Source organism: Emys orbicularis, chromosome 4 (genome assembly GCF_028017835.1).
Source record: "Emys orbicularis isolate rEmyOrb1 chromosome 4, rEmyOrb1.hap1, whole genome shotgun sequence".
NCBI classification, from domain to species: domain Eukaryota; kingdom Metazoa; phylum Chordata; order Testudines; family Emydidae; genus Emys; species Emys orbicularis.
Genome location: NC_088686.1, coordinates 112,095,931 through 112,106,506, shown reverse-complemented (window position 1 = coordinate 112,106,506; position 10,576 = coordinate 112,095,931). Strand labels below are relative to the sequence as shown.

The 10,576-nt window shown below is 47.4% G+C and overlaps 2 protein-coding genes across 2 annotated transcripts; one reads left to right on the top strand and one right to left on the bottom strand.

Moving 5' to 3' along the window:
• Nucleotides 1-7,405: 7,405 nt before the first annotated feature.
• Nucleotides 7,406-8,012, bottom strand: LOC135877792 (large ribosomal subunit protein eL20-like). The gene has a single exon (XM_065403344.1). The coding sequence runs from the start codon at nt 7,937-7,939 to the stop codon at nt 7,406-7,408; it is 534 nt and encodes a 177-aa protein (XP_065259416.1). The 5' UTR covers nt 7,940-8,012.
• A 45-nt stretch (nt 8,013-8,057) lies between these two features.
• LOC135877791 (large ribosomal subunit protein eL20-like) lies at nt 8,058-8,426 on the top strand. The gene has a single exon (XM_065403343.1). It carries the CDS (start codon nt 8,058-8,060, stop codon nt 8,424-8,426), a length of 369 nt encoding a protein of 122 aa, XP_065259415.1.
• The last annotated feature ends 2,150 nt before the right edge of the window (nt 8,427-10,576 follow it).

The window sequence follows — 10,576 nt, the reverse complement described above, 5'->3', positions numbered from 1 at the left end:
GAAGGCAAGAGTCGATGCTCCGGCTGCTGGAGCATCAAACAGATATGCTCCAGCGTATGGTTGAGCTGCAGGAAAGGCAGCAGGAGCAGAGACCGCCGCTACAGCCCCTGTGTAACCAACAGCCCTCCTCCCCAAGTTCCATAGCCTCTTCACCCAGACGCCCAAGAACGCGGTGGGGGGGCCTCCGGCCACCCAGTCACTCCACCCCAGATGATTGCCCGAGCATCAGAAGGCTGGCCGTCAATAAGAGTTAAAGTTTTAAAGTTTTAAACTGCAGTGTGTCCTTGTCCTTCCCTCCTCCCCCACCCCTCCCGGGCTACCTTGGCAGTTATCCCCCTAGTTGTGTGATGAATTAATAAAGAATGCATGAATGTGAAGTAACAATGACTTTATTGCCTCTGAAAGCGGTGCTCGAAGTGGGGAGGGGAGGGTGGGGTGGTTAGTTTACAGGGAAGTAGAGTGAACCGGGGGGGGGGGGGGGAGGGTTCATCAAGGAGAAACAAACAGAAGTTTCACACTGTAGCCTGGCCAGTCACAAAACTCGTTTTCAAAGCTTCTCTGATGCGCAACGCGCCCTGCTGTACTATTCTAACCGCCCTGGTGTCTGGCTGCGCGTAATCAGCGGCCAGGCGATTTGCCTCAACCTCCCACCCCGCCATAAATGTCTCCCCCTTACTCTCACAGATATTGTGGAGCGCACAGCAAACAGCAATAACAATGGGGATATTCTTTTCGCTGAGGTCTGAGTGAGTCAGTAAGCTGCGCCAGCGCGCTTTTAAACGTCCAAATGCACATTCCACCACCATTCAGCACTTGCTCAGCCTGTAGTTGAACAGGTCCTGACTACTGTCCAGGCTGCCTGTGTACGGCTTCATGAGCCATGGCATTAAGGGGTAGGCTGGGTCCCCAAGGATCACGATAGGCATTTCAACATCCCCAACGGTTATTTTCTGGTCCGGGAAGAAAGTCCCTTCCTCCAGCTTTCAAAACAGACCAGAGTGCCTGAACACGCGAGCATCATGTACCTTTCCCGGCCATCCCACGTTGATGTTGGTGAAACGTCCCTTGTGATCCACCAGGGCTTGCAGCAGCATTGAAAAGTACCCCTTGCGGTTTATGTACTCGGTGCTTTGGTGCTCTGGTGACAAGATAGGGATATGGGTTCCGTCTATCGCCCCACCACACTTAGGGAATCCCATTGCAGCAAAGCCATCCACTATGACCTGCACGTTTCCCAGAGTCACTACCCTTGATATCAGCAGGTCTTTGATTGCCCTGGCAACTTGGATCACAGCAGCCCCCACAGTAGATTTGCCCACTCCAAATTGATTCCCGACTGACCGGTAGCTGTCTGGCGTTGCAAGCTTCCACAGGGCTATCGCCACTCGCTTCTCAACTGTGAGGGCTGCTCTCATCCTGGTATTCTGGCACTTCAGGGCAGGGGAAAGCAAGTCACAAAGTTCCATGAAAGTGTCCTTACGCATGTGAAAGTTTCGCAGCCACTGGGAATCGTCCCACACCTGCAACACGATGCGGTCCCACCAGTCTGTGCTTGTTTCCCGGGCCCAGAATTGGCGTTCCACGGCATGAACCTGCCCCAGTAACACCATGATTTGCACATTGCTGGGGCCTGTACTTTGTGAGAGGTCTATGTCCATGTCAATTTCCTCATCACTCTCGTCGCCGCGCTGCAATCGCCTCCTCGCCTGGTTTTGCTTTGGCATGTTCTGGCTCTGCATATACTCCAGGACAATGCGCGTGGTGTTCATAATGCTCATAATTGCCGCGCTGATCTGAGCGGGCTCCATGATCCCAGTGCTATGGCGTCTGGGCTGAAAAAAGGCGCGAAACTATTGTCTGACGGAGGGAGGGAGGGGCGAGTGACGACATGGCTTACAGGTACAGGGAATTAAATCAACAAAGGTGGCTGTGCATCAGGGAGAAACACAAACAACTGTCACACAGAATGGCCCCCCCAAAGATTGAACTCAAAACCCTGGGTTTAGCAGGCCGTTGATTTCACAGAGGGAGGGGAAGCAAATGAATAAAGAACAAATCTGGTCCATCTATTTTTTACATCTTAAGCTGGCAGCAGACGGTGCAGCATGACTGATAGCCATCGGCATCTTCTGGGTGCTTGGCAGAAAATGATGTACTACGACTGCTAGCCATCATCGTCAAGACAGTTCAATAGGGTCTCCAGGAGACAAAACATGTCTGCCCAGGTGCCTCTGATTGAACTCACTGAGGAATACGACGATGACGGATATCAATCGTAATACACCATCTACTGCCAAAAGGCAAGGAGCTGCTGCTGTGTAGCAATGCAGCCCCACATCTGCCAGCACCCAGATAGCTGATGACGGCTACCAGTCATACTGCACCGTCTACTGCCAAAAGGCAATTAGCTGCTGCTGTGTAGCAATGCAGTACTACATCTGCCGGCACCCAGATGACATATGGTGACGGTGAGCTGAGCTGAGCGGGCTCCATGCTTGCCGTGGTATGTTGTCTGCACAGGTAACCCAGGTAAAAAGGCGCGAATCGATTGTTTGCCGTTGCTCTGATGGAGGGGGAGGGGCCTGACGACATGTACCCAGAACCCCCTGCGACACTGTTTTTGCATCATTCAGGCATTGGGATCTCAACCCAGAATTCCAATGGGCGGCGGAGACTGTGGGAACTGTGGGATAGCTACCCACAGTGCAACGCTCCGGAAGTCGACGCTAGCCTCGGTACGGTGGACGCGGTCCGCCGACTTAATGCACTTAGAGCATTTTATGTGGGGACACACACAATCGACTGTATAAAACCTATTTCTATAAAACCGGCTTCTATAAATTCGATCTAATTTCATAATGTAGACATACCTTGAGGAGTACAAGCATTATCAAACACCAGGAGAAAGGTCCTGTGCTGAGGATGAAGAAGGTGTTGGGAGGAGGCTATGGAGAAGTAGCCCAGGAGTTGTAGCTGTCGCGCAGCTGTATCAGGAGGCACTCTAGACAGCTGCAGTCCACAGGGCTCTGGGATGGAACCCGGAGTAGAGGGCGGGCCCGGGTTCCTCCCAACTCCTGATCAGACAGGAGGAATTGACCTGGACTGTGGCTTCTACCAGAGGGGAAGGTCTCTGGGCTGTTTCCCGACCCACATGGTGAATCTGTGAGGCGAGAAAATCCGCCAATAAGCGCAGGACACACCAAGGTAGAGGAGGAACTTTGTCACAGTTGAAACAAAAATTTCTATTTAGAAATTCCCATGGGGGGGATATTTTTGTCCTAGGACTTGAAATTTTTCCACAAATAATTTTAGTTTTACCAAAAAGCTCATTTTTGGAGCAGCAAAGCTTTCTACAAACTGCTCCTCTCGCAAACTGTTGACCAGCTCTCATCGCATTGGCTGAAGGCTGATATCACTTGCTGAAGAGCTTTTATTTTGCTAGCGCAACAATGCCATCTAGTGAGGTTCTATATAAACTATTGTATTCATTGGGACTGTCACCAGGCATACAATAACTTCTACTCAATGAAATGGGAGTATAGGATGGAAGGCATCCTTGATGTGAAATCATTAATAATGCTAAGAGGGCTGCCAAAAACTAAAGTGGCCTTCAGCCAATTCAGGAGATTCAATGGTGGCATGAAGCCACCTTCACTGTCCCCAGGGCTTTGGGTCAACCCCGTTCTGGTATTGGATTGAGCTCATAGACGCTGACTCCGTGGGTGCTCCGGGCTGGCGCACCCACAGGGAAAAATTAGTGGGTGCCCTACACCCACCGGCAGCCAAGCTCCCCTCCTCCTCCGCCCCACTTCTTCCTCCCCCCCCCCCCCCCGAGCGCACCATGTCCCCACTCCTCCACCTACCTCCCAGCGTTTCCCACCCGGCCGCTGCCAAACGCTGTTTGGCAGCGTTAGCATGCTCTGGGAGGGAGGGGGAGGAGTGGGAATGTGGCGTGCTCAGGGGAGGAGGCGGGGCTGGGGTGGGGATTTGGGGAAGGAGTTGGAATATTGGCAGGCAGGGGGAGTTGGGGCAGGGACTTGGGGGAAGGGGTGGGAAGAGGGGAAAGAGGTGGGGGGGGCTGGGGGCAGAGCAGGGGTTGAGCACCTACCGGAAAGCGGGGAAGTTGGCGCCTATGATTGAGCTGCTCAACTTCAGTTCCAAGAGCATTAAATGCACTCACCAAAAAATGTCTCTGGTATCATTGTTCAGCTAAGGATAACCTCTTACTCTATCACTGGTAGCTGTAGTGGGACTAGATTCGTAGATTCCAATGCCAGCAGAGAACATCGCGACCATCTAGTCAGGCCTGTATACTGCAGGCCATAGAAGTTCCCCAAAATAATTCCTGTCTTTTTAGAGAAACATCCAATTCTGATACAAAATGGTCAGCGATGAAGAATCCACCACTATCCTTGATAAATTGTTCCATTGGGTAATTACGCCCACCATTAAAAATTTGTCTTGTATCTAGTCTGAGTTTGTCTAGTTTCCATTTCCAGTCATTGAATCGTGCGATACCTTTCTCTGCTAGACAAAAGAGCCCATTATTAAATATTTGTTCCCCATGTAGTTACTTATAGACTGTAATCAAATCACCCCTTAACTTTCTCTTTGTTAAGCTAAATAGATTGAGCTCCTTAAGTCTATCATTTATAAGGCAGTTTTTCTAATCCTTTTCTTGCGGCTCTTCTCTGAACTCTCTCCAATTTATCAACATCCTTCTTGAATTGTGGACCCCAGAACAGGACACCGTGTTCCAGCAGTGGTTACGCCAGTGCCAAATATAGAGATAAAATAGCTGCTTTACTCCTATTTGAGATTCCCCTATTTATGCATCCCAGGATCATGTTAGCCCTTTTGGCCCCAGCGTCGCACTGGGAGCTCGTGTTCAGCTGATTATCCACCACAACCCCCAGATTTTTTTCAGAGTCACTGCTTCCCAGGATAGAGTCCCCCATCATGTAAGTATGGCCGATATTCTTTATTCCTAGATGTAGACATTTACATTTAGTCATATTAAAATGCATATTGTTTGCTTGTGTCCAGGTTATCAAGTGATCCAGATTGCTCTGAATTAGTGACCAGCCTCCTCATTATTTACCATTCCCCCAATTTTTGTGTCCTCTGCAAACTTTATCAGTGATGATTTTGTCTTCTTCCAGCTCATTGGTAAAAATGTTATAGGACCAAGAACAGATCTCTATGGGACCCCACTAGAAACATACCATCTCAATGATGATTACCCAGTTAACAATTACATTTTGAGATCGGTCAGTTAGCCAAATTTTACTCCATTTAATATGTGCCATGTTAATTTTATATTCTAGCTTTTTTTTTCATCAACATGTCATGTGGTACCAAGTAAAATGCCTTATGGAAGTCTAAGTATATTACATTACCACTATTACCTTTATCAACCAAACTTGTAATCCCATAGAAAAAGATATCAAGTTAATTTGACAGAATCTGTTTTTCATAAACCCATGTTGATTATTAATTATATTATCCTCCTTCAATTCTTTATTAATTGAGTCTTGTTATCATCTGCTCCACTATCTTGCCCAGGATTGATGTCCGAATGGCAGACCTATAATTACCCAGGTCATCCCATTTTCCCTTTTTTTTAAATATTGGTAAAACATTAAGAACATAAGCCTGGTCATACTTGGTCAGAACAATGCTCAGTCTAACCCAGTATCCTTTCTTCTGACAGTGGCCAGTGCCCGATGCTTCAGAGCAAATGAATAGAACAGAACATTAGCTTTCCTCCATTCTTCTGGAACTTCCTCAGTGTTCCAAGACTTACTGAAAATCAACATTTACAGTCCAGCAAGCTCCTCAGCCAGCTCTTTTAAAACTCTTGGATGCAAGTTATCCAGACCTGTTTGTGATGTCTTCGGTCACAGAGACCCCCTTGGGACTGTCACCTGATATGCTGAAATTACCTCTGAGCCCATTTTCCCTGATGGCTTGGGACTCCAGAACCCTGCCTTGTTGAGCCAGACACACTAGTCTGCTGCAACACAGACCCAGGTCTGAACCACGCCCCCAAAGCTGCAGGCTTTAACTGAAAACCACTCAGCAGGTTACCTATCTCCGACACCCAGTTCCCAATGGGATCCAAACCCCAAATAAATCTGTTGTACTCTGTATAAAGCTTATAGAGGACAAACTCATAAATTGTCCACCCTCTATAACACTGAGAGAGAGAGATGCACAGCTGTTTGCTCCCCTAGGTATTAATTACTTACTTTGGGTTAATTAATAAACAAAAGTAATTGTATTAAGTATAAAAAAGTAGGATTTAAGTGGTTCCAAGTAATAACAGACAGAACAAAGTAAAAAGAATGAGGAGTACTTGTGGCAAATTTGTTAGTCTCTAAGGTGCCACAAGTACTCCTCGTTCTTTTTGCTGATACAGACTAACATGGCTACCACTCTGGAACCAAAACAAAGTAAGTTACGAAGCAAGATAAAACAAAACATGCAAGTCTAAGCCTAATACAGTTAAGAAACTGAATACAGGTAAATCTCACCCTCAGAGGTGTTCCAATAAGCTTCTTTCACAGACTAGACTCCTTCTTAGTCTAAGTCCAATCCTTTCCTCTGGTACAGTTCTTGTTAGTTCCAGTTCAGGTGGTAACTAGGGGTTTTCTCATGACTGCAGCCCCCTTTGTTCTGTTCCACACCCTTTTATAGCTTTAGGAATCTTTTGTCTCTCTGGGTCCCCACCCCTCCTCCTAAATGGAAAAATACCAGGTTTAAGATGTATTACAGTACCAGGTGACATAGTCACATATCCTGTGAGACCCCAAGCCTCCATTCTTTCCGGCCTGACTCTCACAAACACAGGAAGGCTTACAAGTAAATAGAGCCATTTACAACCAATTGTTATAGATAATGGGAGCCATCAAGATCCTAAGCCACCATTAATGCTTTGCATAATTACAATAGGACCTCAGAGTAATACTTCCTATTTCTAGTTTTAGATACAAGAATGATACATTCATACAAATAGGACGAATACACTCAGTAGATTATAAGCTTTGTAATGATACCTTACAAGAGACTTTTTGCATGAAGCATATTCCAGTTACATCATATTCACACTTATAAACATATTTCCATAAAACATATGGAGTGCAACATCACACCGTTGATTTATAAATGATTTATAAATGTCTAACTGTAATAGCTGCTGTTTAACATCCTCCAGAAATACCAGTGGAATGGAAAGTGTTATCATCATCATCATCATCACATGATGAGACTATCATCTGTTTTTCCCCAGATCCATTACAGAAATATTTATGGATCACTTTTGCCTTTTCTATATTATTACTATTGATAATTCTGCCATTTCCATTCTGTCAAGCTTCCACTGTGGGCTCTGGGTCCCTATCCCTCACCCAGTGACCATATTTGGTCTCTTGGTGGTGAAACGTGGTTTGTGCTGACGACACAGAACTCTGTGTGGCAGAGGGAACTTGATTTTCGAATCATGGAATTGCTTGACTGCAGGTCTACGGCACTTGCTAGCAGCAATCTCCTCAACCTTCATGATCTGAATAGAGTGAGCACGGGCACGATGGCGGGCACCCATATCACGGTAGCACTGTGTAACAGCACCAGCAGTTGTCAAGTCCCTGTATTCCCTGTACATGTTGTGGGTTCCACTACGAGAATCATAGCGTAGCCAGATACCAAAGTTTTTCACCCGCAAAGGGGACTTTTCAGATACCTGTCCACAGTACACAATTTCTCCAGAAGACTTCTTCATCTTCTTCAGCTGAGACACAAAGTACCAGAAACGGGACTTGGCAACAACATGATTAGGAGCAAAGATACGCATCCGATAGAGGGGTGGTGTTGGACATTTAGGAGTAGGAAGGCATCGCCCAACAACTTTGTACTCCCTCAGGGTGCCCGACGCCTTCATAGTGCTGGGTGGCAGCGAGCGAGGCAGCACTATGAAGGCGTCGGGCACCCTGAGGGAGTACAAAGTTGTTGGGCGATGCCTTCCTACTCCTAAATGTCCAACACCACCCCTCTATCGGATGCGTATCTTTGCTCCTAATCATGTTGTTGCCAAGTCCCATTTCTGGTACTTTGTGTCTCAGCTGAAGAAGATGAAGAAGTCTTCTGGAGAAATTGTGTACTGTGGACAGGTATTTGAAAAGTCCCCTTTGCGGGTGAAAAACTTTGGTATCTGGCTACGCTATGATTCTCGTAGTGGAACCCACAACATGTACAGGGAATACAGGGACTTGACAACTCCTGGTGCTGTTACACAGTGCTACCGTGATATGGGTGCCCGCCATCGTGCCCGTGCTCACTCTATTCAGATCATGAAGGTTGAGGAGATTGCTGCTAGCAAGTGCCGTAGACCTGCAGTCAAGCAATTCCATGATTCGAAAATCCAGTGACCATAGTAACTCTGCATGCAGGAATGACATCCTGCTTCTTGCTTCTGGATGCTTGTTTCCCTGCCCCCAGCAGTCTGTTACTATTCCAGTGAGGCCCATATGCTCCCAACCAACCCTTCCTATGGAAACTGCCTTGTGTCCAGCTAACTCTGATTTAGGTTCCATTGCACCCTCATCTCTGGACATCCATGGAATCTACCATGTTAGCTGGACATCTTCCACGTGCAGGTCAGATGCTCCAAGGAGCAGATTGGGCTCATGCCCCGAGGAGCCTCTGCTGGCCTTTTAGCCGTTGTACTGTATGACTGCAGGGAGTGGAAAGATAGATCTGTAGGTTCTGGGAGAGGAGAAAGGGAATCCCCACCAAATGGAAAGATGGGGCAGAGATGGGTTCTCTGGCACCCATCACTCAGCTGGGCTCCATGTGGGTTTCCTTCTGCCATGATTTTTACCATTAAACTTTCAACAACAAAATCCCCCCATTTAGTTGATGCCTGGTGGAAAAACTGCTGGAATTAGGGTGTGGGCTGAGGAGGAAAACAATGGGCTCATGAAGGTATGGCTATGGAAAGGCAATTCCCCCAGAGAGAGTTAAGTGCCTCAGAATAATGGCGGTGTTACTACTGTGGTATTCACTGGAAGCAAGGATGGTGGAGATGGAGCCCTTCAGCGCCGTGTAGTGCCTTTGCATTCAGCCCCTGATTGTACTGACGGGAAATCCCCAACTGATGCCTGTTTTGGGGGGTCAGTGTGTGAGGAGCTGGTGCCCTGGGTGCAGTTCGGAGTGAACAGGCATCCCAGTCATTAAACTTACCGTTACAATTGCTGAACTCTCCTCTGCCCCCTAGAGGTCATGGGTCATGCTGGCTGACACTACACATGCTGTAGATGAATACAGGCCTTCTGGGGCCCTCAGTCTGGCACCTTTCCCCATCCTGGATACTCTGCTAAGGGCCCTCTTCTCATTCCCTTGCCTTGGCCCTTTGACCGGCCCGCTCATCCCTGTGCTGTTTCTCTTTGTCCCCTGCATTTAGCTGAATTCTGTGTTATGGCCCTGCCCCTCTGTCAAGAGGGAGGTGGTTGGATTTTTTTCTTTGGGGGCTCTGCCCATTTACTAGAGCTCAGATAGGCCAGGCTTGGAGAGTTCCATGCTTGGAGACCCCAGTGGTTCCCTTGTATTGTCCCTTTGACCCCATGCCCATTCCTGTACCTTTGTCCTGTCCCTCTTCTGAGGGGTAACCAATGATGTTCCTGTGAGTGAGCACTTTCCAGGGCCCCCTCTTCTTCTCTGAGGTCCAATAGATTGGCACCTTACTTTTCTGCACCCCCAATAGCCTAGCTTCTATGGTGATCGGGAATCCAGAGACAATCGGATCACTGCTATATTCACTTATGAATACAGGGTAATGGGAGCAGAGGAAGGAATAAGTTTGACTACAGCCAGTTCTAAGCAGTGGTGCCTTAATGAACATTAATCATAGAAGTGTAGGACTGGAAGAGACGTCAGTAGGTCATCTAGTCCAGTCCCCTGCACTGAGGCAGGACTAAGTAATAACTAGACCATTCCTGACAGGTGTTTGTCTAAACTGTTCTTTAAAACCTCCAATGATGGAGATTCTATAACCTCCCTAAGCAATTTGTTCTAGGGCTTAACTACCCTGACAGTTAAGTTTTTCCTAATGTTCAACCTAAACCTCCTTGCAATTTAAGCCCATTGCTTCTTGTCTTTTCCTCAGAGGTTAACAAGAACAATTTTTCACTCTCCTCCTTGTTATGACAGGTTGGAGCACAGAAACCCCCTTGGGAATTGCCAACTGATTTGCCAAGACTACTTCAGCCCCTGCTTTCCCTGCCAGCTTGGGACTCCAGCACTCTGTCTTGTTGAGCCAGACACACCAGTCTGCTCCAACACAGACCCAGGGTCCGAACCACATGCCCCAAAGCTGCAGACTTAACAGAAAACCACTTAAGAAGTGTTCCTGTCTTTAACACTCAGATGCCCAACTTCCAATAGGGTCCCAACCCCAAATACATCCATTTTACCCTGTATAAAGCTTATACAGGGTAAACTCATAAATTGTTCGCCCTCTATAACACTGATAGAGAGATATGCACAGCTGTTTGCGCCCCCCCCCCCCATATTAATACAT